Source organism: Cotesia typhae, unplaced genomic scaffold, assembly GCF_013202065.1.
Source record: "Cotesia typhae breed Kobodo isofemale line unplaced genomic scaffold, CoteBio_Ctyphae contig_413, whole genome shotgun sequence".
NCBI lineage: Eukaryota > Metazoa > Arthropoda > Insecta > Hymenoptera > Braconidae > Cotesia > Cotesia typhae.
Window position 1 is genome coordinate 633,570 of NW_027423750.1, and position 27,089 is coordinate 660,658.

The 27,089-nt window shown below is 29.8% G+C and overlaps 2 protein-coding genes across 9 annotated transcripts in view; both read left to right on the forward strand.

The window, feature by feature from the left end:
* LOC141527864 (uncharacterized) overlaps positions 1 to 18,805 on the forward strand; it is a 35,442-nt gene extending 16,637 nt beyond the window's left edge. For all 3 annotated transcript variants that reach the window (XM_074243570.1, XM_074243569.1, XM_074243567.1), the window contains 10 exons: positions 7,557 to 7,614; positions 10,634 to 10,932; positions 11,057 to 11,120; positions 12,680 to 12,775; positions 12,865 to 12,965; positions 13,543 to 13,674; positions 13,739 to 15,442; positions 15,497 to 15,602; positions 15,929 to 16,033; positions 16,110 to 18,805. In XM_074243570.1, coding sequence (XP_074099671.1) covers positions 7,557 to 7,614; positions 10,634 to 10,932; positions 11,057 to 11,120; positions 12,680 to 12,775; positions 12,865 to 12,965; positions 13,543 to 13,674; positions 13,739 to 15,442; positions 15,497 to 15,602; positions 15,929 to 16,033; positions 16,110 to 16,546 — 3,102 coding nt within the window. In that variant the 3' untranslated portion in view covers positions 16,547 to 18,805. The remainder of the gene's footprint in view (positions 1 to 7,556; positions 7,615 to 10,633; positions 10,933 to 11,056; positions 11,121 to 12,679; positions 12,776 to 12,864; positions 12,966 to 13,542; positions 13,675 to 13,738; positions 15,443 to 15,496; positions 15,603 to 15,928; positions 16,034 to 16,109) is intronic.
* A 103-nt stretch (positions 18,806 to 18,908) lies between these two features.
* On the forward strand, positions 18,909 to 27,057 carry LOC141527866 (uncharacterized). 6 transcript variants are annotated; one of them, XM_074243572.1, is made up of 8 exons: positions 18,909 to 19,034; positions 19,187 to 19,352; positions 19,674 to 19,784; positions 20,704 to 20,904; positions 23,096 to 24,018; positions 24,346 to 24,881; positions 25,326 to 26,211; positions 26,700 to 27,057. In XM_074243572.1, exons 2-8 carry the CDS (start codon positions 19,244 to 19,246, stop codon positions 26,877 to 26,879), a joined length of 2,946 nt encoding a protein of 981 aa, XP_074099673.1. In that variant the 5' UTR covers positions 18,909 to 19,034; positions 19,187 to 19,243; the 3' UTR covers positions 26,880 to 27,057. The 6 variants fall into 6 exon arrangements, with proteins under 6 accessions (XP_074099673.1, XP_074099675.1, XP_074099674.1 ...); XM_074243574.1 differs by having other exon boundaries at positions 24,391 to 24,881; XM_074243573.1 differs by having other exon boundaries at positions 20,707 to 20,904.
* Positions 27,058 to 27,089: the final 32 nt, after the last annotated feature.

Consider the following 27,089-nt stretch of genomic DNA (forward strand, 5'->3'; position numbering starts at 1 on the left):
TCTTTATTAAATCGACGGTGGGTGATATTAAAAATTAACGGAGGTTAAAATCACTACCGGCGATTGGTTTGTTTGAAAAAGATAAAAGAAACACCCGAGGAATCGAGTTTCATCGATTTAATAGCGTGTTCCGTAATAGGGTGAACGACTGGCAAATAAATTAAACGTCCTGAGTGTCCTTTATTCCTTTATTCCTCCTACTGTTGAAACTGTGATAAATGCGTTTAATTGCCTGACTAGAACAATTAGTCACTACTTAAACTTTTATTCCGTAATCCTTAAGTTAATCTACATTCATCCGATTATAAATATGCTCGGTTTGTATTTTTATTCGTTTATTACTCCCACACTATTAGTCCTGCTGGACAATTTTTGGAATGCTTTTTCATCAACCTATCCCATAAATTAAAAAAAAAATTATTATTAATTAATTAAAAATTATTTTTTTTTTTTTTTAAGTTTTCAATTTTGTAAAATTTTAATTTCAATTTTAAATAATGGGTCAAGTATTGAAGATACAGAAAAATCATAAGAAACTTTTTTTTTTAGGAAATTTAATTTCCTACAAAAAAGGTCTCCATCAATTTTGCCCTATCTCTCTTTCTTTCTCCAGAATTTGAATTTAAAGTTCAAAAATAAAGTTATTGAAGTTATCCCTAGTTTTCAAAAGTTTAAAGTGCGATTTTTGGGTCAAATTTTGAAGATAAAAAAAAATCACAAGAGACCTTTTTTATAGGAAATTTAATTTTCTATAAAAAAGGTCCTTATCAATTTTACTCTATTTTTAACCCTCGAGCAGCAATATTAAAAATAGACTGATCAGCGTTAAAATTAATCATTATTATCAATTTTTTGAAAAAACTTGTTCTATAAAATCCTTATATAAAATTGAGATGAAATGTATGCGGCATCAAACTATTCGTAACGTGATTGGTCGAATATATCATTAGCATGAAAATATATGCAAACGCTATAGTAAGGCGCGCGCTTGCGTGCGCAAATTTGAATTCTAGTCTTAATATTAAAATAGAGATGAAATGTATGTGAAACCAATTTATTCGTGATATGATTGGTTGAAAATAACTATTCTCATTATGATTGGTTGAAAGTGAATATAATATACATAAACGACACATAAATATATCAAACAAATATGAGGCGCGCGCTTGCGCGTGCAAATTTAAATTCTAGTAATTTAAAAAAATCTAACACACAACAGAGGTCCTTGACGTAACGATCGATTTTACGGTAGCTGTGCAATTATATTACGTTATATATAGGGATGGAAGGGCTCGATGGGATAACTGGAGTGAGAGATGAAACGCGAGCTCGGGAGATATAGAGGGAGAGGCTTAGGGACAGGAAGAGTGAGATGAAGAGGAAGAGGGCGCGACAAACCGCAACCGAGGGAGATGGTTAGCGAAAGCTTGTCAGTCACAGGAGTATACCTGTGCTTGAATTTCAAGTACAGAGTACTGAATAATACTCACCGGTGTTCTACATATGTATTAGACGATACAGGTACATATGTACATATCTATCGGTACATCGGATTATCGTTTAATCTATTTTGACTCGATTAAATTTAGCTTAAACTCTTGTTTGGTTTTCATTTTATCTATTAATTAATGAGCTACGTAAGGGAACTCAAATGAGCTTTCATAGCAAGCTTAAATATTTTTTTTTTTTTTTTGGGCAAATGGTAGAGATATTTTAATAACTTTGGTATGGAAATTGTAGAGGAAGGTTTGAAAAAAATTTTAAGCTCAAGAAAAAATTTTTAAGATCGATAAATCAAAAGTTACATTAATTTTAAGATTAATGATTAAAAAAGTCAATTTTTTAACTTTGTGAAATTTTGAGCAACTTTAAATATTTTTTTTTGGACAAATGGTAGAGATGTTTTAATAACTTTTGTATGGAAATTGTAGAGGAAGGTTTGAGAAAAATTTTAAGCCCAAAAAGAAATTTTTAGGAGCATTAGATCGAAAGTTATAAATTATTAAAGAAATGAAAATTTTCATCTTCATTAATTTTTTGGCAACTTTTAAAATTCATTTTAAGAAAAAAAATTTAAGCTTGTATGAGAAGAATTTAAAAATATTTAGAACTCTAATAAAAGCGAGGGGTGATCAGCGATAATAAAAATTAATAACAAAAAAAGTCGATCCTGAATTGAATAGAAAAATATAAAAAAGTATAAAAATTAGTAAGAAATTGAAGTGACAGCAATGATAATTATTTCACCTGGAAACCCCAATAGTTTTCGGAGTAAAAGCTCACCCTTAAACTTGTTAATAATTTAAGAAAATAAATAAATAACATATAAAGTTTATAATATGCTCGGGAATATATATTTATTATAAATGTAGAGTAGAGTGTAGATTTTAAAGTGGGTGATGGTGGTAGTAGATGAGGAGTTAGACGATGAGGGTTGCCAGTGACGTCACCGAAACGCCGGGTCACGTACTGGAATTCAGGTCGACTCTTTACTACAACACAACCTCGATCTTATGCTTCCATTCGTTTATTTTTTACTTTTTATATTTTTTCCATCGCACGATACTCATTTTATTTATATTTTCCTTTTTTCTTTTTTATATACTTTTATTTTAACAATATAATATAATAATAACCTAAAATCTTTTTCCTGTTCTGCTTTTTACCTTTCATAAATTCCTCTCTTATTTTTTAATAAACAGTTGTTATTATTTTTATTATTATTATTATAATTGTAATGATACAATAATATTAAATTCGTTTCTTCCATTACAAATATCAAAATTAATATTTCTTTTTATCTAATGCTGTTAAAAATTTTCTTTTTGGGCTTAAAATTTTCCTCAAACCTTCCTCTACAATTTACATACCAAAATTTTCAAAATATCTTCACCATTTGCCCAAAAAACAATATTTAAAGTTATTAAAAATTTAACAATGTTCAAAAATTAACTTTTTTCATTATTAATCTTAAAATTAAAATAACTTTCGATCTAATGCTCCTAAAAATTTTTTTTTGGACTCAAAAGTTTCTTAAAACCTTCCTTTACAAATATCTAACAAAATTTTTCAAAATACCTTCCTGATTTCTTCAAAGAAACTTTATTTTGTTGTCACAAAAATAAATAAAATGAAAAAGTGCAAGCAGAAAATAAACACAGTGTTTAGCAAGTCGAAAAAGATGGCAATAAATAATAAAGACCGAGAAAAATGTTGTCCTCGAGAGAAAAACAGTGAATGAGGCCTGCTTGAAAATATCGTGCCGGCATACATTATGCAGAATCGAGGGCGTGCATTATGATGACGCAGATGAGAAAAATTCGAAAATTGTATAAGAGATTGTGTTTTGTGTGTGTCACTGAAAGCTCTGGGACGTAAAATTTCAAAGAGCTTTTTAATTTGCTTTTAAAGAAAATTCTAAAGCTGAAATTGATTTCCCGTTTGATTTAAATTCAAAAATAATATATTTGACTCTCTTGATTCGCGCCAGCTAAATTTTATTTCTTTTATCAGCAAATCCAACAAATCCATCAATCACCCGTAAGCGATCCATCAATAAAACTCGGAAAAAATAATAATGAAGAATAGAAAGATTATTGAAAAAATATAAAGTAAATAATTAGTCGGTGAAGGCTTGGCTTTTATATTAAAATAAAATTAACTATTTTATTTAAAATGTGTAACGCAGAAAATGTTAAAGTTTTATCTTGGTAATGTAAATATTTGTTTTATGCTTGTCATATTAATATTAACCTTTTTTTATATTACATACAAATCCATCTTATCAATAATTTATTGATCACTTGTGTTGCAACATTATGTTGGACATTATTTAATCATATGTATCAATATCTTGCCTTTGGGTTTATAAATATCCTCGATAATTCAATGCAATTTTTATGGGAAGGTTTGGAGAAATTTTTGGCTTCAAAAATGAATTTTGAGGATCAAAATTTGTAGAAATTTTGAGATTGATAATAAAGAAATTGAATTTTTGGACATTGTTAAATTTTTAGCAGCTTTAAATATTTTTTTTTTTGGGCAAATGGTGGAGATACTTAAAAAAATTTGATATGGAAATTATAGAGGAAGGTTTGAGGAAAATTTTAAGCCCAAAAAGAAATTTTTAGAAGCATTGGATCGAAAGTGATGTTAATTTTACGATAAATAATGAAAAAAGTCAATTTTTGAACATTATTAAATTTTTAGCAACTTTTGATATATTTTTTTTTTTTTTTTTTTTTTTATATTTTGGAAGCAAATCTAGAAAAATAAGTTTTGCTTGAAACGTCGAAGAGTTTTAAGTGTCTCATAAAGTGTGTTGGGTAATTCGGGCCAGATTAAAAAAAATAAAGTCGAGTATAATTGAAAAAAAAAGAAAATATAAAGTAAAAATGAATAATTATAATACTAGTAGGAAATGAAATTATAAATCGATAAGCACTGAGAGGTTCCAATAAAAGTATAAGAAAAAAAAGTTAAAATTAAAAAACGAGGGCTGAAAATTGAAGACGAGAGAAACCGGCACTCGTACGTTAAATAGGTTAAGTGTCTATTATTATATATCGATAGAATTGGTCTAACCTACTTTGTCACATGACAATTCGATAGTACTCTGATTAAGATAAATTCATTAATAATTAAGACCTCATTATAATTATTCAAGTTGAATATTTTATTCAACATTTGGAGGTTTTTATTCACGATGATTGGTTGATTACAGGCCTGTAAACAATAGAAATACTCTCGGTGCAAGTGAGCGCCGTAATAGAGACCCAGAGAGCATAAATTAACATTACTCGGGTTACTCTTGTTACCGGATGTACGTTTATACTCGATTGCATTCATTCACTCCCGATGTTCCATGTTGAATAACATTCTCAAAGGATGATCCTTTGCTTGTGTTATAAAATATTTCTTTTTGTTTGTTTGTTTTTCAATTATGCTCGAATTTCCTCTTTATTAACGAAAATTATCAAAAATATCATTTTATCATTATCAATCTTCAATATTTTATAACTTTTGATCTATAAATTCTAAAAATTTCTTTTTGGGCTTAAAATTTTCCTTAAACCTTCCTCTACAATTTCCATACCTAAGTTCTCAAAATATCTCCACCATTTGTTGAAAAAAAAAATATTTAAACTCGCTAAAATTTCAACAATGTTAAAAAATTGACTTTTTTCATTATTAATCTTAAAATTTTTATAACTTTCGATCTAGTGCTCCTAAAAATTTTTTCTTGAGCTTAAAATTTTCCTCAAACCTTCCTCCATAATTTCCATACCAAATTTTTTTACGATATCCTTCCCAGTTCTTCCAAAAAACCCATTCAAAAATCAATTCTTTTGTTTCTCTACGAAAATGTTTTTCTCTCCAGCTTTATTAGTATTAATTCAAAAAAATATCTCCAAGCTCTCTCAATAGCCGCCAATTAATCTAAAAACTACCAAAGATTCCAAAGCAATAGAAATCTCATTAAAAAAAAAAAAAAAAAAAAAAAAAAAAATTTAAAATAAAAGAAGAATAAAACTAAAACAAAACAATTAAAAGTCGTAAAAAAAAAAAAAAAAAAAAAAAAAAAAGCATGAAACAAAGTTCAGTAGGACAAACTGATTTATCGTTAAGTTTTACTGTACATTATAATTGGCACTTGAGAGCGAGCTACGTTCTCCTCTTCTCCATTCTATTCTATCGAGCGAGCGAAAATAAAGAGTTGAATTGAGTTAATATTAAATAAAAAATAAATTAAACAATTTCATTGAAAGCGGACGATAGTTTGATCGTTTCTCGTTGGAGCTTCGCGAGTCTTTGTGTGTTATCAGCGCTGATTGCCCGGCATTAAATACAAAAAAACATTAACAAGATAATTGATAGGCCAGAACGGAAAATGTTGTACCGGAACTTTGGTTAATAATAATAACATAAGATACATATCTATTGTATATATTTATTTGTATACATATAAATATTAATCGCTGTTTATTATTCATGTATTTAATACTATATTTAGCATTTAATTGATGTCGATAAATTATTCTATAAGCCTTGTTATCAGTTTTGAATAACAAATTAATACTAACAGTCTCTATGGTAATGTTAAATATAGTTTTCGCCTTTTTTTATTTTTTTTTTTTTTTTTATTTATTCTTTTATTATTTCGAGCTATTTACGTTAGTACGATCCGAGTTGATCAAGAAAGTAGATAGAGTTTTATAAAAATAGATTTGTTGTTGTCAAGGTAAGCGGGTTTTGTATTTTTGGAAATTGGAGCTTCCGAAGTTTGAGAAAACTTTTTTTCTACGGCTTGGAGCAAGGCTTTTTTTTTTAGGTTTACTTTCGTAATTGTGCTGAGAGATGTCGAGGAAATTCTTAGAGGGAGAAATTATTTTTGGGAACGATTGAGTAAAAGTTATGTTAATTTTAAGATTAATAATGAAAAAAGTCAATTTTTTAAAACTGCTAAATTTTTAGCAACTTTAAATATTTTTTTTTGGGCAAATGGTGGAGATATTTTGGAAAGATAAGTAAGTATTTTTTTTAAAGGAAGTAGAGAAGATATTTTGAAAATTTTGGTATGGAAATTGTAGAAGAAGGTTTGAGAAAACTTTTAAGCCCAAAAAGAAATTTTTAGGAGTATTAGATCAAAAGTTATATTAATTTTAAGATTAATAATGAAGAAATAGAATTTTTGATCATTTAAATAAAATTCTTTTTCTTAAAAATGAATTTATGTTTTAAACTGTCCGAACAACAGTATAAAATTTTAAACAATATTAAACGCCCGTTTAACAAGAACCAGATGTAATCATAAACTACAATTACTTTGTCAGAAGCAAGAATAAAAAGAAAAAAGGATAAATTAATTAGAAGAAATAGAAATAGTGAATTACTCTAAATATCTCAGCGCTTTCTTATAAATAATGGAGGCGTGAAAAAGGTCACTTATTATAATTTAGCTTGGAGAATAATTAAAAATACACTGCAGTACACACTCGAGGTGTAGCGAAACAGCGGAGCAATTAGACTAATTGTGAATAGTAAATAAAAAAGCAACTAAGCTCCATTTTGTTCCGTTTAAGAGAACTATTTGTTATAATTATAATTATAATTAAAAATCGCCGATAGGAGCTCACAGCTTGCGGAAATTAACGTCAATCTCTGGAGCGCCTGGATCGGGATATATATATTTCTCGATTAGATCACTAACATCAGATGCATGCCTTTATGCATAATTAATAATGTATCCTTATCCTTGACACAATAATTATTATTATTATTATTATTATTATATTAAACATTCCTTTGTAATCCGAGGCTATTTTGATAATTCAATAATTAAACTTCATTATGTCATTCGCTAAGTGCAAGACCAGGAAGACAAGACAGTCTAAGCAACAAACAACAAACGAATCTTAATTCGGCACGGCCTATTTGAGATTGGCAGCCCGCCGATCGTTTTCTGCCAAGTTATTTATTTATCAACTGTATTATCTAACAAAGATCAGTCATCGGCTTGTTATTTTGCTAATTGTTTGGGTCTTTGGCTGTTTTAGGTGAGCGCTGAGCCGCCAAGTGATGAAAATCAGCAGGATGTTTTTGTCCGAATCTCTGGTGAGTACTAAGTTTTTGGAGTTTTTTGAAGAAGTACAAAGAGGATTTGGAAAATTTGTTTTAAGAGGGTTATAGAGGAGGGTTTGAGAAAAATTTTAAGCCCAAAAAAGAATTTTTAGAAACATTAGATCGAAAGTTATGTTAATTTTAAGATTACTAATGAAAAAAGTCAATTTTTTAACATTGTTAAATTTTTAGCAACTTTAAATATTTTTTTTGGGCAAATGGTGGAGATATTCCAATAAATTTGGTATGGAAATTGTAGAGGAAGGTTTCAGGAAAATTTTAAGCCCAAGAAGAAATTTTTAGAAGCATTGGATCGAAAGTTATGTTAATTTTAAGATTAATAATGAAAAAAGTCAATTTTTGAACATTGTTGAAATTTTAGCAACTTTAAATATTTTTTTTTTCGGCAAATGGTGAAGATATTTTGAAAACTTAGATATGGAAATTGTAGAGGAAGGTTTGAGGAACATTTTAAGCCAAAAAAAAATTTTTTAGGAAAACTAAATCAAAAGTTATCAATAATTTAAGAGTCATAATGAAAAAATCTTTTGTACAGCTAAAAATAAAATCAAAAGTATTAAATTCCAACGAATTGTTGCAATATTCTCAATTAAGAAAAATAATAAAATTTAATAATTGTATATGATCTCGACAATGGAAGTTAATGAAGGTAAATTCTCTCATAATTTATAATTGGCGATTAAATGAAAAAAAGTAAATCACAATTTATTGTGTGTTCATAAGATTGAGTTTCATTGGGACAATTGAAAAGTTGGCTTGTTATTTTATTTTAAAATCCACTTCCACCGGCCTGTATATATTCTCGAGCGTGAATTAAATATAATTGGGATTAAACGCTCTCTGATAATTCCAGTTAATATTTATTTTTTTATTCTCTTTAGTTCATTGTTTTTTTTTTTTTTTTTTTTTTGTTAATTAATTTATTAATTAACTAACAACCAATTTTGCGAACTTGTATATTAATGTAATTGATATGCATGAAATTAAAGCCGGATTTCGGCTTTTATTCACACAGAATTTGAAAAAATTAAAAAAAAATTTTTTTCGAAAAAAAAAATAAAAAAAAAGAATTGAAATTTTTTTTTTTATTTCTTAAAAAATTAATCTCTTTGATTGAAAAAATAAAGATTTTTGAGAAAATAAATTTTTTTTCATTGAAGAAATGAATAAAAATCGAAAAATTCCTCATAATGGTGATTTTTGCAGAAACAAAGAGTTTGAAGCTTCGGGGCACTGTGAAAAAAAAATTGCAGCGCTTTGAATTTTTCAGGGATTTTAGGGGACACTTGGAGGTTGAAAAATTACCAACTTAATCCTTTGTTCATCCATTTTATCCAAAGTTATACCAAGTTATCCAAATATCCTTAATTATGCGAATTTTTGTCGTTTTTTCAGTTAAAGTTTTCAATTAAGAAAAATTTTTTTTGACAAAAGCTATTCACGGTATTTTATAGAGAATATCGTGTAGTTTTAAAAACCGTCCTTCGATTTCCCATACGATCATTATTTCCAGAGTTATTGATTGTCAAAGTGAAAAAGTACTTTTTTGCTTTGACTGACGATAACTCCGCGGCAAATCATCGTAAAGGCTTTTTGACTACGTCAAATTGAAGGGCATTAAATTTTCTAAAAAAGTTTTTCAGCGAAATAATGGAAAAAAATTTTTTCAAGCCCGTAGATTTTTTTTAAGACGAGAAAAAATTTGGAAAAATTTTTTTTTTGTATTTTTCTTAGGATTTCTCCAGACCCGAACATGATAAAAAATTTTCATGGTCATATCTGAAAACTAGACACTTGGAGCTACAATTTGCTTTTTTTTTTTGCTGTATGATTTTTTTCCTCGGAGTTACAGCCTGTTGAAAATTACCCAAAAATTATTTTGAGCCAAAAAAAATTCATCCAAGGTATGAATTAATTTTTTGCGTACCAAAATTGAATAATAAATATTAAAAATTAATGTAAGAAGAAATTAACAATAAAAAGCGATTAAATTCTTCCATATTTAAACATAAAGTATGTGACTAATGTGTCCTGTTACGTATTAACGAGGCCATTGCCATCCAGACGGTTAATACAGCCGCGGCACGCATCACCTATAGATATATAAACATCAAAGATATTTATTATTATTCCTGGCACAAATTTATTTAGCCTTTTGTCACACATACCTTACTTACAACACATCCAACACATTTTTCTAATCGCAGCACTGTAATTTCATCTCCAATTGTTGTAATTGTAATTCTGTATTAGAAACTTCCATTATTTGCTCTTGTTATATTATTTCTGAAACAAATAAGAGTGTAATTATTTATTTAGCCGAGCAAACAACTAGTTGAATGAATTAAATATATATTTATTTACGTAATGACGAGATTTGATAAGAATATTTAATTTATTTACTTGTTTAGCGTTTTTATCCCACGATTTATGAATGAAGATTTCCGTGTTCAATTAGATTTATTTTTTCTTGACATTTCAAGGAATTTATTATTTTATTTAACAAGGCTTAAGGGGATTAACATTGATTTTTTTATTCCAAGTTAAATTTTCTTTCGCAAAAAAAAAAAAAAATATTAAGTAGTACAAAATTATAATTTAAAGATTTTTAAATTATGATTGAAGGATTAGAAATAGGGAAAAATTGAAGAGGATTTTTCTTGTAGAAAATTAAATTTTCTATAAAAAAGGTTTCTTATCATTTTTTTTTATCTTCAATATTTTAGCCAATAAAAGCATTTTAAACTTTTGAAAATTTCGGATAAGTTTCAATATTTAATTTTTGGAGTTTAAATTTAAATTTTGGAGAAAATATCAGAGATAGGGTAAAATTGACAAAGACCCTTTTTGTAGGAAATTAAATTTTCTATAAAAAAGGTTTCTTATCATTTTTTTTTATTTTCAATATTTTAGCCAGAATCTTGAATCAAAATGAAAACATCCACTTTTTAACTCTGAATAATAATTTAAAATTAAAAAATAATTTTTTCAGAAGAAGCAGCACTGCCGTCATCAGGAGTATCGCCGTCGGTGATCGACGGCTCGTCATTATACTATCCGTCTTCACCCCCTGACCCCGAGAGCGCGGAAGAAATAATAGAAATAGAGACTGGGATGCGTTTCTCCGAGACGGAGAATTTACTGTTGGAAAACCTGAATGTTGAGAATAAACGCGCCCGTCATACCGGTAGATTTCTTACCATGCATAAAAGAAGACGCAAAAAACTTACTACGAGATCATTAAATCAAGAACCAGGTCTGCTGGACGATATCTTTCACGGACAAGTTCAGGTATTGTTCTTAATATTTTTTTAAAATTATTTATTTATAAAAGTTTTATACCGCTCTATTAAATTCCCCTGAGCCGTTACAATAAAATTAGCAATCGCTAAATTGTTGTGTTTTATTTTTGCAGTGCGTGTTGCGGAGGGCCGGTCACTGGCGTTTCAATGCTTTCACCCTGGAGACAGTGTCCGGAGGTGAGTGTACCCACAGGCATCTGTTCGACATTGATTTTCTGGATTCCGACGCCATTTCACTGATTGCATCGTTTATCACTGCTATTACTTTTCGCTTTAGCGTTATTAGGATTAATATTATTTTTCTATCATCATTTTTTTTTTATTAACAAGCTTTACTCGTAAAAAAATGTCAAAATTTTAGATAAATTGCTTTGAATAATTTTAAAATTTATATTTACACGGAATTAGAGTGTTTTTTTTTTTTTTTAAGTTTTGGGTTAAGGGTTGAAGATAGGGCAAAATTGACAAGGAACTTTTTTTATAGAAAATTAAATTTCCTATAAAAAAGGTCTCTTATGATTTTTTTTTATTTTCAATCTTTGACCCAAAAATAGGACTTTAAACTTTTGAAAACTAGGGATAACTTCAATAACGTCATTTTTTAACTTTAAAGTTAAATTTTGGAGAAAGGAAGAGAGATAGGGCAAAATTGATTGAGACTTTTTTTGTAGGAAATTTAATTTTCTATGAAAAAGGTTTTTTATCATTTTGTCAAATTTTCAATATTTTAGCCAAAAATGACTCTTTAAAATTTTGAAAATTACGGACCAGTCCTTAAACTTTATATTTATCTTTAAAATTCAAATTCCTCATTAAAAATGAGAGATAGGGCAAAATTGACCGAAATATTTTTTGTAGATAATTAAATTTTTTATAAAAAAGCTTTCTTACAATTTTTTAAAATTTTCAAAATTTTAGCCAAAAATAGCATTTAAAATTTTTTAAAACTAGAGATAAATTTTCTACCTTTATTTTTGGAGTTTAAATTAAAATTTTAAAGAAAAATTGAGAAATGGGGCAAAATTGACAGAGACCTTTTTTATAGGAAATTAAATTTTTTATAACTTTTTTATATTTTCAATATTTGACCCATAATTTTAAATTAATTAAAAACTTCAATTTTTTTATTTAATTATGATAATTTTTTTTTATAAAAAATTTTTACTCCACAAAACTATTGTTAATATTAGATGAAAAAAATTAAGATCAATCTATTAACCTAAAAGCAAGTAATTATTTAGATTAAAATAAATCTCTGAGGAAATAAGTGATATTAATCAAAAAAAAAAAAAAAAAAAATCAAAAAAAAGATAAATGAAGAATTGAAATGAATTCGACCTAAAAAAAAAAAAAAAAAAATCCTGGTAGTCACTTTTCCCGTTGGCAATTCAAAAAAGTATAAATTACCATACCACTGCACCTCAGTGTGTTATACCCCAGAGATAGTTGCACACCCTCGTAACCAGAAGCAGCTGCTTAGAACCAGGACAAACATTATGTTTTATCATAAAACAATTTTATCTCGTAAAACATCTTCTATTTAAACAAACTGTTGTTTCATTGTGTGTACAAGCACAATAGTTTGTACAACCGCATATTACCGTCTATTGAATTAGCATCTCTACTACAACTATTTATTCTCTAGCTCTTAGACAATAACCGGCATTAACTTTTTTCTAAAATATAAATAAATAAATAAATAAATAAATATTGTAATTATTTATTGTTACTTGCAGGTCGTTCATTACCAGTATTATGCGTTCACTTGTTTCAATCTTACGGACTCATAAATCGCTTTAATTTGGACGTCGTCAGAGTCTGGAAGCTGTTTGGTAAATTAAATTTTATTAATTTTTAAATTGTTAATTTTTTTTTTTTTTTTTTTATTAATGTGCTAATTTAAATAAACTTACCTTTTCAGCGTTAATTGAAGAGGGTTATCACAGTACAAATCCTTATCACAATAGCATACATGCTACGGACGTGACTCAAGCTATGCACTGTTTTCTTCAAGAGGACAAGGTATCGATCATTATCTTATTTTTTAGATTTTTATGATAAGTAGAAACCTTGTGACTTATGAACCATGAATAAAAAAAATTTTTGGTTTATTAAATAATGACTTTCGTTAAATTGCACTGTATTTGCTTAAATATTGACGTTTTTAAAGATTTAAGCTCATCCTGATGTTACAATTTTCTAGAGCTTTCATTTGAGTACCCACATCAATTTTTTATATATTTTTATATATTAAATATATAAAATATATGAAAAATTAAAGTGGGTACTCAAATGAAAGCTCTTGATACGTGTAACATCGGGATGAGCTTATATCTTTAAAAATGTTAATAATTCACAAGATACAAGGTCATTTTTTAATTAATTATCTTAAAAATTTTTTTTACTTAAAAATTTTTTTCTTACTTTTTTTGCAGTAATTTATTTAAAAAAAAAATTATCAAATATCTGCTAAATTAATTTTCACATTTTTTGTTAAATTTTTTTCATTAAAAAATTTTTTATCAGTCTTAATAAAATTTTTTCATCCAAAATAATAAATCTTATAGCTTAGAATTAACTTAACTAAATAATTTTCCAGATCCGACGGCACTTGACGAGCCTAGAAGTGATGGCCTCACTAATAGCAGCTGTAACTCACGACCTGGACCACCCAGGAGTAAACCAGCCGTTCTTAGTAGCAACCAGCAACCACTTGGCGACTCTCTACGAGGTAACTCCCTTCCTTATTTAATTTTAAAATTTTCCAACTGTTTTTAATCTAACTTATTTTCCAGAACATTTCAGTCCTGGAGAACCACCACTGGCGTTCAGCAATCGGGTGTCTCCTAGAATCGGGAGTGTACCAACAACTTTCCCCAGAACTGCGTCCTCCTCTTCAGCAGCACATCAGCTCTCTAATCCTGGCAACAGACATAACCCGTCAGCAAGAGTTCCTAGCTCGCTTCAAGACCTACCTAGACAACCGGGAGCTAGACATGTCCTCACCGAACCACCGGCACTTTATTCTCCAGATAGCGCTGAAGTGCGCGGACATCTCGAACCCCTGCCGCGCATGGGACATCTCCCGCAAGTGGTCTTACAAAGTCTGCGAGGAGTTCTTCCGCCAGGGGGACTACGAGCGTCAGCTGAACCTGCTAGTGACTCCTTTGTGCGACAGAACCGTGATGTCAATTCCAAAAATCCAAGTGGGCTTCTTCAAGTTCGTGGTGACTCCTCTGTACCAAGAATGGCACCGGTTCCTCAACTCAAGCCCTCTGAGCCTGAAATTAATGTCCAATTTACGATCCAATCACCAGCGCTGGCAAAAACTGACAAACTCGGACGTTTCCCCCTTCTCTCTGTCCCCGAACAACTCTGTGACGTCAAAGGGTTCCAAGAACGCCCTCTCTCCGGAGACATCAATGATTCGGGCATCTTCGGAGGAACTTTCGAGCGTAGAGCTGCCATCTATCACCAATCAAGGAACCTCTAGCGTCGCTGCGTCTCTGACAGTTCCACTGAACGTCCACGGGCGGCGCCACTCGGTTCCTCTGAGCCTGAACAAATCTTCTAGGATTGGCAGAAGGCGCGAGAGTGTTCCTTGCACTCCGGAGTACCCGAAGATCTTCAAGAACTTGTCGTTTAACAAATTGTCTTCTTTGTCTCTTCTTTCTACTCACAGTGACGTTAGCTACGAGAACGAGCGGCCGGTCAGTGCCGAGAACCTGCTCCCGGAACCGAGCATTGCCAGTATAACTAGTGCTGCCGCTGCGAGCAAACTGTGCAATATTCTCCAGCCGGAACGAGCGGGAAAATTAACGAGGCAGCAAACTTTCCCGCCATTGCAGCCTTGTAACAGGACGAGGTACATGTCCACCACCGCGGAGATGGCGCAGTGTCGCGGAGAGGAACTCAAGGAAGAAGAGGAGGCTAAGGAGAGGAAGAAGAAGAAACTAGACGCCAGGAGCTACACTCTGGTGGTGGAACAGAAAACCGAGAGGAAGTTTATCGACCGTCGGTACTCTGTTCAGGTTATTGCCGATAAAGAAGAGCGGAGGTTCCGCAGCCATTCTGTGACTGACACTGCCGCGATTTACGCGAACTTGACGGGGAGGAAAGATTCTGACACGAATTCTAACTCTAATTCGAATTCAAGAGACCTGGAGCTTGTCGAGTTTCAGGAAGAGGACTGGGTTGGAGAGGAGATTGCTGGGGATGAGTGCAGACCGCTTCCTGGGAAGGTTAGGGATGATAGGAGGTTTAGTACGCCTGTTGATGGGCTCAAGGGAACCATTTTTGAGGCTAGGAGGTTTACTGAGCCAAGGGTCTTCTTTATCGGCAGTCCTCCGGAGTCGCCGCCGAGGAAAAGCAATTCTTCTTCGAGTGAGGGTAGTGAAAAGGTGGGCGAGGAAATCACCAGGATTAGGGCTGTTAAGATTATTAAGCTTGATGAGACCAAGGAGAATGTTGATCCCAGGGGAGAAGATGGAAAAAGAAAGGTAGGATTTTTTTTTTTTTTTTCCGGGAAACGATATTTATTTTGATGGTTCTAGGGATGGGCGAGGAGGGGTTCCGCGCCTGTAGGACTCATGGCGAGGATTGATGATGCTGGAGGAAGGAGTGATAGAAGGGGATCTGTTCCTACGGAGACTGAACAAGGTAAATTTGATTTTTAATTTTTTTGTTCACCCAAAAATTTGACCTAATTTCCAACTTAAAAATTTTATTTTCTATTTTTACAACCTGAAAATTGTATTTTTTTTTTACTTCATAAAAGTTGACCTAATTTTTAACTTAAAAAAAAAATGTAACCTAATTTTTAACCTAGAAATATTATTTTTCAATTTTTTATCTCAAAATTTAACTTAGATTTTAATAATAAATTTTTGAAACAAAAAACTTCTATAAAAATAAATTTATATTAATATTTAAAATTAATTTTTTTTTTTTTTAAATAAATATCTAAATAATAAATTTTATTTTAGTAACTGGAAGATCAGCACTAGGACCACGAGAAAATGTTCCATTACCACGACGAGCTAGTCTTCCTCAAGAAACTGCGTTAAATAATCTTTTAGGAATCTCAACAGGTATTTTTAATAAAATAATTTATTAATAAAAGAAAATTAATTATTTGACATTAAAATAAACTCTCAAAATTTTCAGACTACCGGGAAAATTACCCGCTGAACAATAACAACCTTGGAGTGAACAACAACACGCAGATCCAGCAAATCCGCTTAGTGGAATCAGTAACCTTCAGCGGAACAGGAATTCCGTCTTCTCCAAGACGTGGCTCGGTTCCAGCAGACATCTCGGAGCTGCGCCGAGAGTATTTAATCCGGAACGCCAACAGCGCCGGCGTGACTACGCAGAACAAGTCTCGGAACAATCGAAAAAAGTCACTGCGCCGGCGCAGTTCCGGGGGCCCTGAAATGTTCTCAAACCCCACCGACGACAATGACAATGCCAGTAAGTGCGGCTGGAAGCGTGACTTCAAGCGCGACTCCTCAAGTATTCCAGAACCTAGTGTTAAGAGACGGGGGTCTCTGCCCGTCGAAGTGGTCTCTATAGCTCACACTGGTCGCTATAATTTTAGATAAAAATTATTTATTATTTATTAGTTTTTTATTTTAAATTTCTGCTTAATTTTTTTGTTTTTTCTTTGTAAATACGCAAGTTAATTCATTAATTAGACGCTCGGGATTTAGAAGTTATTAATCTCAAGTTTATTTATTTATTTTTTTTTAATTAATTATCATTAAATCGGACCTTTGGAATTTTATTCCTTAAATTGAATCTCATTGAGCCAAATTAGTGCCATATTTTATTTATAAATTTATTAATCGAGTTAATTAATCAATTAATTAAATTAAATATTAGGAAAGGATTATAAAAAAAAAACAAAGACTGGTAGAGAAATAATTTATAAAAAAAAAAATTGCGTATTAGAAATAATTATTGATTCAATTTTAAAATCAACGTTTGCTCATTTTTTTTTTTTTTTTTTTTTTTTTGCATAAAGTATACGATAATTAATTTAACATTCCCACCCCATATGTTCATTAATATATGTTGATATATAAATATATATTTAAAAATGAGAATTCTAGATTATGACTACTCTGCAGCGACCCTAAGCTCGTGCAGATAAAAACTTATCTGTTACAATTGTTTATTAATAAACGTTTTTGATCGATAAAAAAACGTATTTACAATAAAACGCGAATCTCAAATATTTAAGCGCGTTAATAATAATCGTAATAGGATTTTAAAATATTTAAATCAAAATAATAATAATAATTTAATTATTATTATTAATTAAGGATGTTCATGCGCTAGAGTATAAGTGGTAATTTTAAATGAAATTTATTGAGCAAAATTAATGTAATATTTTATTTAAACGTTTTAAGGCTCATTTTTAGTCGAATTATATAAACTACATTTATTAAATAATATTTTAAAAGATTATTTATTACAGTATCTACTGTAATAATATAAAAATTATAATTTAAAATAAAAAGACTTAGTCTTAAGACTTAGAAATAATATTTTATATCGTTAATAACTTTTTAAAAAAATCGCCAAAGGGTTTTTAATTTTTGAAAAAAATTACTAAATAATTATTGAACCTCTAAAAAATTTTGATCTACTATTCTCACGCATGAACGTCCTTAAAATATTAATCATGCTCATGTTTAAAAATTCCCTGACCTCGTAATCCTAAACCAAAACTATAATAATAATAAATAATAAATAAACTAAAGGATTATTCGAGTAGTGACTTGCGATCTTAATTCCAAGGGAATTTATTGGGTTAGATACAATCTCATTTATGTAAATTCATTTATCATTTTATTTGTAATTATTTAAAGGATTATTAATGGCTAATTAATTGATAAATTTAAATACTGTTAATCAGTGTACGGAAAGTACTAGATTTGTATTAAAACCCAAGCGCAGGATCGCAAATTATTCATTAGAAAATAAGTGTCTAGTGTCTAGAAAATCTTTTTTTTTTTTTTTTTTTTTTTTTATATATTTAAATATGTAAATATTATTTGTAAATTCGATTAAAATTTATTATGACCTAAGGCCAATTTTGCCTTTTCAAAATTAAAGATTTAAATTTTGATATTATGAAAAAAATTTTGGTTTTAGAAAAAAAATTTTTATTTAAAAAATACAACCAATATTTTCGCCGTAATATCAAATATTTTGAAATTTAGGCAAAAATTTGGCATAATTTATGACCAATTTAAAAAAAAAATGGGACTAAAAAAAATGAATTTAAGAATCTTTTTTTAGATTTAATTTTTAAGAAAAAAAAAAATTTTTTTTTTCTAAAATTAGTTTGCAATAAATTATAAATTTTCAATGCGACACTGGTTATAAAATAATAACTATAATTAATAATTAAAATTAATCATTATTAATGTACGTAATAAACAATAGTCGTGAAAGTATATTTATCAATTAAAAAATAAAATTTCCCACTTCCACTAAGACTTGTAGCAAATAAAAACAATCGACAGTCTTTTGATGAATTTTTTAAACTTTCTGCGTTTTAAAAGACAAAAAAACTAATTATTTAATTTTTTTTTTAATTAATTAGTCCCAAATTTCTCGCTAATACAAATATATTAAAATAATAATAAATGTATGAGCGATATGTACAAATATGCCTGAAGACTCGAATTAATTAATTGTAAAACAACCGTGGCTGGTCCATGGTTCAACTTATTTATTAATCATTAATTAATAATCATTATAATTATAATTATTATTATTATTATTATAAATAAATATCGAATTTTTTTGTCAATGTATCAAACAATAAAGTAATAAACAACTATTTAAAATTATTTACTTAGGTCCCCCAGAATTCAGATTTGAATTTTGGTGCCAATATTTAAATTCCAAGACGCGCCGCAGAGGGCGCGCGCCTGCGCAGTCAGATGCGCAGAAAGAATTGCTGCGCAAAAAACGTAAATAAAGTCACCGAACCTCAAATTAATTATGAATTAATTTTTTAGAGGGTTAATAATTAATATTTTATTGAAAATAAATTATTAATTAGACAATTAACAGGTGAGTGAGTGAAATTTTGACAGATTATGACCAACGGTTGTCATAACCGTGCTCGGTGGGTCATGAAATGGCTGCAAGTCGCCATTTATTTTTCTAAAGAGGTTAGAATTTATTTTTGTGGAAATTATTGATGGATTTTTATTTTTTTTCAGATTTTTGGAGAGATTGATGTGATATTTGATGATACTTAATGGGCGAATGAATACGGAATGCCTGCTGGCGGTAACAGTCGCTTTCGCAATTACCCTGCGCGGATGTCCGAACGCCAACAGTTAGCACTTTTGTTACAAATTACCTCTCAGGATATTGTATTGCCTGGTACATTGTATTTTTTTTTATTTATTCCTTTATTATTATTATCAGGAAATTTATTTTGAATTTTTTCATTGAAAAAAAATTTATTTTGAATTTTTTGATTAAAAAAAAATGTATTACTGAAGTTGTCAAATTTATAGCAATTAAATTATAAAAAAAAAAATTTAGACATGAAAATTAAAAAAAAAAATTTTTTTTTGTAATTTATTTGTTGTAAAAATTAAAAAATAATTGACAGCTAGGTAGCTGTAGTAAAATTTTTTATTTTTGTAAATTTTAGTGTTAAATTTGTTTTAGTTATTATTTTTTTTTTTTTATTTGTAGGGCCAGAAACTAATGCAAGTCCTAAAACTAAAAGAAATAAAGCTAAACATAATACTGACAGAAAAGAAGATTATTTAAAATTAATTGATGATAATTATGAACGTTCACAAGGTAATTTTATTTTTTATTTTATTATTATTTATATTAGTAAAAGAATAAGAAAAATTTTGGGTCCAGAATAGTCATCTGATAAAATCACTATTTTTAGTGAAATTTAGTGTCATTACAAAGGTCTTGACAATTAATTTATTTTAATAATTATAAAAGCAAGAGTTTTAAAAATTAATTTTTTAAAGAAAAATTTTTCAAATTAAATAAAGAAAAATTTTTAAAATAATATAAATACAAACAGCTGTTAAATTTAACAAACAGAACCTCACTAAAATTTCTTAAAATTCTATTGGCATGAGAATTAATTTTTAGAATTTTTTAACAAATAAATTATAGCAAAAATAAATAATAAAAAAAAATTGACATTTTGAAATTTTATTAAAAAATTATAAATGCAATTTAAAAAAAAAAATCATTTGTTAAATGAAATTAAAAAATTATCAAATGGCTGCTAATGTTAATGTCATTCTATTGGCTGGAATCAAACTATGGCATAACAGCAAGAGCCAATAATAATCAAGCCGAAGAGAAATAAAATGTACAGTAAAATCCAGCGAAATTTTAGTACAGTTAAATTTTCACTGAGCAGATCTCCAATGCTGGCAGTATACGCGAAACCTCGTTCGTCTTTACGTCACAATAAATAACTCAATAGAAATATATATATATATATATGAAAGTTTTTTTTTTAATGTAGATGTCACTACCACCCCAAAGGGGTCGGTTCTTATAATTATAAACAAAGTGAATCAGTGATTAATTCAGTGGGCAGTGTTTGTTAATTTTAGTTCTTAAAAAGTACTCGGTAATGTTTGTTTGTTTGTTATTAAATTGTTGTTTTGTTTGTGATATTGTTTTGGATTATGTAATTTTAGTCAAAAGGGCGTATTGATCTAGCGAATTTTTTTTTTGGTTCCAGCAGCAAACCTAGAGACGCTGAAGTCTATTGGCTCGGAAAAACTGGGAGCCTCTGAGGAAGAGCTAGCTACAGGAGTCAAAGGGTCAGAATTTCGTCAGTTTCAGCAAGAGCTGGTGAGCTCGGTACGTAAGACCAGACCGAGCGCTGGTGAAGAGAGTGGAGCCCCCTGTGAAATGCGTAGAACACCACCTCAAAATAAAGGTATTTTATTTTTATTTATTTCTTTATTTTTTTTTAATTAATTGACGCCTGAAAAAATTTTAATGTAAAAATTATGACATTAAACTTTAACTTAGCAGCCATTTTTGATTATTTTTTAATTTTATTTTACAAAAATATTATTTATAAAAAATTCTATTTTTTAATTTTCTAAATTTTTAAATGTCAATTTTTATTTTGCAATAATTTATTTTTTAACAAGTTTATTTTTAAAAAAAGAATTAAAATTGACAGATGTCAATTAATTTTATTATTTATTTTTTTTGTATGAATTTTGTTTTATTGAGTAGTGAATTTTGTTAAATTGCACTGTACTTTCTTAAATATTGACTTTTTTAAATATTTAAGCTCATTTTGATGTTACACCCATCAAGAGCTTTCATTTGAGTACCCACATGCATTTTTTATATATTTTTGGTATATACATATATATAATATATATAAATATATAAAATATATGAAAAATTGATGTGGGTACTCAAATGAAAGCTCTCGATGAGTGTAACGTCGGGATGAGCTTAAACTTTTAATAAGTCAAAAAAAAAATTATTTAAATTAAATTTAAGATAAATTGTAATTAATATTAATTTTTTATAATTAAAAAAAAAAATACCTAAGTAGTAAAAAGGTTGCTAAAAATGAAACGTTTCAAGTATAAGCGAAGAAGGTAACAAGCCTGATATAAAGCAGAGAGTAAATATCAGTGGGGAAATGAATTGACGAGTTTACTGACTAGTGGGGATGAAGATTCACTACATATAAACACATTTTATATATATATATATATATATATATATATATATATATATATATATATATATATATATATATATATATATATATATATATGTATGTATGTATGTATGTATGTATGGATGTATGAAGAGAGAATGTAAGATAAGGAAAGATTGTGAAGAAGATGATGTGGATGTGAATAAACCGGGGACAGAAACAGGACGAGTAGAATGTGGTATTTTACTTTTATTATTATTATTATTATTATTATTATTATTATTATTATTTTATACAAATACATAACACGATACACGATTAAATGTTCGGAACTGAGAGTATGGAGTACCGAGCAAAGAGTGTATGAGTACAAACTTTTATCTGCTGGTGGGAGAATAAGAAACCTCCAACGTATAAGTAACATTAAATTGTTTCACGTTTTAGTCAACGTCTTTGTACTCATTGTGCACTAACCATTTTTTATTATCGATTCTCTATTTCTGTACATCGCTAAATGGTAATCACTATCATTATTATTATTATTATAATTATAATTTAAATTTATTTTTATTTTAAAAAAATTTTATTAATAAATAATTATTTATAAATATTTTTTTTTAATTGTAATTAAGTTTATAAATATTTGTTAAATTGTTGGCATTCTAACGGGTGACCCATTTACGATTTATTTTTAATTTTTAAGTATTTAATAATAGTGCTGCTATCAATGTAATATCTTTCTCTTTTTTTTTTTTTTTTTTTTTTTTTTTATCTAGACACTAAATGTATGATAATGATAATGATAATATTTAACAGTTTCAGTAAATACTTTATGGATGTATGTATTTAATTCAAATATTGGTACAGTTGAAGTTTATTTGTAAATATTAACTTTGTATTCATTAGTTGTAATTAATTTATATTGTAAAATTAGTTATTAATATTTGTAATTGGTAATTGTATTTTAAGCTACTGAAAAAAAAAATTTTTTGTTATTTATTTAGTTAAAAAAAATTTTTTTTAATAATTTTATTATTAAATGCTTTATTTTTGGATTCATAATTGAGAAATGACCTTGTATCTTGAGAAATATTGATATTTTTAAAGATATAAGCTCATCCCGATGTTACTCTCATCGAGAGCTTTCATTTGAGTACTCACATCAATTTTTTATATATTTTATATATTTATATATTTATATATTTCATAAATATATAAATATATAAAATATATGAAAAATTCCATGTGGGTACTTAAATGAAAGCTCTTGATGAGTGTATTACCGGGATGAGCTTATATTTTTAAAAACATCAATATTTAACAATTAAACAAAAATCATTATTTACTAAAACAAAATTTCAATTTATTTTAGTTCATATTGTGACTGCAAGGTTTCTGGCTTCTATTATTAAAATTTTTAATAAAAATATTTTATTTCCAGTGGACAGATCGGCAACCGGACAATCCGGAAGCTCGCCACGTGTAACCTTGCGTATAAACAACGTCCGCGCGGGAGCGAGGGATGAAAAAAAAGGGCAGTCGCGCCCGAGCTTTGTAAACACCTCGACAAGCCCGATGGATACCACCAGCAGCCCAAGTACCACCACCACCGCCTCGAGTAACCCCACCAGCTCCAACCCGGCGCCCTCAAACCCGAACCCGAATTCCAGCGCCACCTCGAACAGTTCTACAACAAACCCGGGCGCAAACGCGAATTCCAACACAAACTCTTCAAGTTCCGGGAACAAGTCTGCTTCTTCGACAGCAGCGACCTCTGCAACTACCACGACAACTTCAACGGCTTCTTCAACCACTGCTTCAACAGCAAATGCTTCTCCGGATACTACCGACATCTATGAGTTCAAGAGTTCCAAGGAACCGACTCCTGTTCGAGGAACCAGTTCCTCGCCGAACCCTTCTGATAAAGACAAGGAGCTGAGCACTAGTTCCACCAACGTGTCTAGTGCTAATAACAATAACAATACTAATAATAATAATAATAATAATAATAATAATAATAATAATAATAATAATAATAACAGTAATAATAATAACAGTAATAATAATAATAATAATAATAATAGTAACAATAATAATAACAGTAATAGTAATAGTAATAGTAATAACAGCAGTAGCAGTGCTGCGAGCGCTCCAAACTCTGGAACTGGAACTAATTCAGAGTCTAGTAGCTCAGGAGCGAACTCTGGTGGCGCGGAACTGAGTACCACTGGCTCACCAGCTTCGAAACGTACTTATGAAGACGATGATCAGGATGATGAGGTCAAAAGGAAGAAACGCAAAGAAGGAGACTCCAAGGATAATAAAACTACTCCAAGACAAAATGCTGGACGTGCTGCTGATAAGGTACTCTTTTAATTTTTGGTTTGAATTTTATTTGTAAGATTTATTTTAAACTCTCTGTTTTACTATAGCATGTGATTTAATTTTTTTTAATTAATTTTCATTGGCTCTTAAAAAATATATAGTGACGTCACGAGTTTTTATAAAAAATTCCAAATTTTTTTCAGAACAAAAATTTACCTTAAATAATTTTTTATAAAATTAAAAAAATTCTAACTTTTTTTTTTTATAAAATTGCATGGAACTAACAAAAAAATTTATTAAAAATTTAGGTTCTATGAATGCTACCTAAAAGTGGACTTTTGCATGATAATATAATTTATTTTTTAGTTTGACAAGGTGAGCACAAGCGTAACCGCGTCGTTTGTTGAACAGTGTGTGAAAGCAGGCAAACCGGCAGCGGCATCTTCAGGAACAGCAAAGAACAGCCAGAACTCAGGACCAGCGCCATCTAGCGGAGCGGCGGATAGAAAGAGTCCGAGTTCCACAGCAGCGAGCAGCCCCAAGCCGGCTGCTGGGAGCAACAAAGCCGACTCGGATGGCGATGAGGACCGCAAGGGTTCCGAAGCGGCGCCTAAAGTGCCGCCGCTGAAGATTGTCATTCCTCAGAGCACCGCGGAACAAGAACAAGGTGCTCGGAACGGCAAGAACACTTCTACTAGGGGGCACCAACTGCCTTATGTTGTTCCTAGTTCCAACAGCAGCGACTCCAATGACAAAGACTCGGCGGCAGGTGCTGGAACTTCTGGAGGAACTACTAGTCCTACGGAGACTGCTAAAGTTGAAGAGAAAAAAGATTTTAGTGGCGCTATTCACAGCGAGGAGAGGAGTACTCATCATCAGAGAGTTCTTAGGAGTTCTCATCGGTAATTTAATTTTATTAAATAAATTAGCAATTAATTGTAAAAAAAAAATTTTTTTTTTAATCAAAAAAATTTTTTTTAATTACAAATTAAATCTAAAAAAAAATTATTAAATTAATTTTTTTTTAGTCCCAATTTTTTAAAATTGGTCTTAAATTATATCAGATTTTTGCCGAAATTTCAAAATTTTTTATATTACCGCGAATTTTTGAAATAAAAAATTTTTTTCTGAAACCAAAAATTTTTTCGTATCAAAATTTAAATCATTAATTTTGAAAAGGCAAAAAATCTTAGTTTTTAAAATTACGGCTTTTTGATTGGCTATAAGAAAAAATTTTTGAGACATTTTTTTTATAAAATTAAATTTTGAATTTTTATTAAAAAAAAATTTTTTTACCAATATATTCGGCGTAATATAAAAAATTTACCATTAATTAATTATTTCAGAGGTGGAAATGGCAATGGAACATCCAAGGATTCTGCGCAGTACTCAAATTCATCTCCCCTTGCGACAGATCGCTCAAACAATTCGTCTCCCCAAGCACGTCACACCTCCCCGAGTCCCGAAACGAGCACGGAAACAAAGCCAGCGACGACAGAGTCGTCTTCCAACCCAAAATCGTCGACCAGCAGCGACAAGGCGGAGAAAAATGAAACTAAACTCAGAGAAGAACCCGCAGAGTCTGCGCCATCTACAACAACTTCCACGCCGACCCCCACTCCCGCGGAACTGCACCCACGCAAGCGCAAAATGAAGCCGAAAGAGGTCGCCACTACCACGGAGTCCAGCGAGGCGAACAGCACTGGAACCGAAGTCCACCCTCACGACCAGCCAATCACAAATTGCTACCAGCTGTTCCTGAATATTCGCAAGCAGATCGAACGGCGGCGCAAAGGACTGTTCCCGGTACAGCCCAAGCCGCCTCAGGGGTTCAAAGATTATCTTATGAACCGCTGCACTTATGTTCTTGCCGGGAACGCGAACAAGGAACCGAATGTCAAGCCTCCGGCTAACCTCGCGGAACAGATGAAGACTTTGTTTGTTAAGCAGGAAAGCGAGAGGTACAGGTTACGCATGCAGCATGTCGTAGAGAAGGAGAAACTTGTTCTGTCCGTGGAACAGGAAATTTTGAGGGTTCACGGACGCGCCGCCAGGGCGCTCGCAAATCAGGAACTCCCGTTCTCGGTTTGTACTATTCTTAAGGACGAGGAGGTCTATAATGTTATCACTCCGGAACAAGAAGATAAGGAACGGAACTTGCGCAGTCGGTATAATGGGAGATTGTTCCTTAGTTGGTTGCAGGATGTTGATGATAAGTGGGAGAAAATTAAGGTTTGTTTATTCAATTTATTTTATTTATTTAATTGGAGCTTAAGGGTAGAGATAAGGCAAAATTTTTAGACCTTTTTTGTAGAGGATTAAATTTTGTAAAAAAGGTTTTTTTTTTAATTTTTTTAATTTTCTTTAAATTTTTTTATTTTATTTTTTTTTTTATATTTTTTTTTCATTTTTTTATTTTTTTTTTTTTTTTTAATATTTTAGTCAAAAATAGCAAGACTTAAAACTAGGTCTTAAACAGAAAAAAAAAAAAAAAAAAATGAAAATTGGATTTTTGGCGGAGGTTTTTTAAAAAAAATTGAAAATTTGGCAAAAATTTCGCGAAATTTTTTTTTTTTTAAATAATTGTAATTAAAAAAAAAAAAAAAATCTTCCATTAATTAAATATTCACAATAATTTTAATTTTAATAATTAAAATTTTTAAATAATTTTAATAATTAATATTTTTAAATAATTTTAATTAAAAATTATTTTTAATCAGGAATCAATGTTACTCCGTCATCACAATGAAGCAGAATCATTGCACGCAGTTCAAAAAATGGACTGGGAGTGGAAACTAAAAGAAGTCGGACTTTGTGAATTCAAAGCTCAGCCTCAAATAGAAGATCTCCACGTACCAATGGTGCACGTTTCCGACGACTTCGACCTCCTGCCCGCCTAAAAAGATGCCTCCTCGATATCTCAATCACACAACGTCAAACTTATTTCGAAGTTGAAACTGTGATCTCAACTTACTCGTTCTTAAGTTTTTTTATGCAACATGACTACTGTAAAATAAGCTGTACATACTTTTTTAGGGCTTTAGATAAAGTTGTCATCTCGATCTTTATTACACTTAATCTATTATTATTTATTAATTAACTTTAGATAT

Excerpts from the sequence above, each read along its gene's own strand:
- LOC141527866 (XM_074243572.1), top strand. The coding sequence starts at position 19,244 with ATGCCTGCTGGCGGTAACAGTCGCTTTCGCAATTACCCTGCGCGGATG. Across the intron at positions 19,353-19,673 it reads TCAGGATATTGTATTGCCTG|GGCCAGAAACTAATGCAAGT; the intron begins GTACATTGTATT and ends TTTTATTTGTAG. Across the intron at positions 26,212-26,699 it reads ATAAGTGGGAGAAAATTAAG|GAATCAATGTTACTCCGTCA; the intron begins GTTTGTTTATTC and ends ATTTTTAATCAG.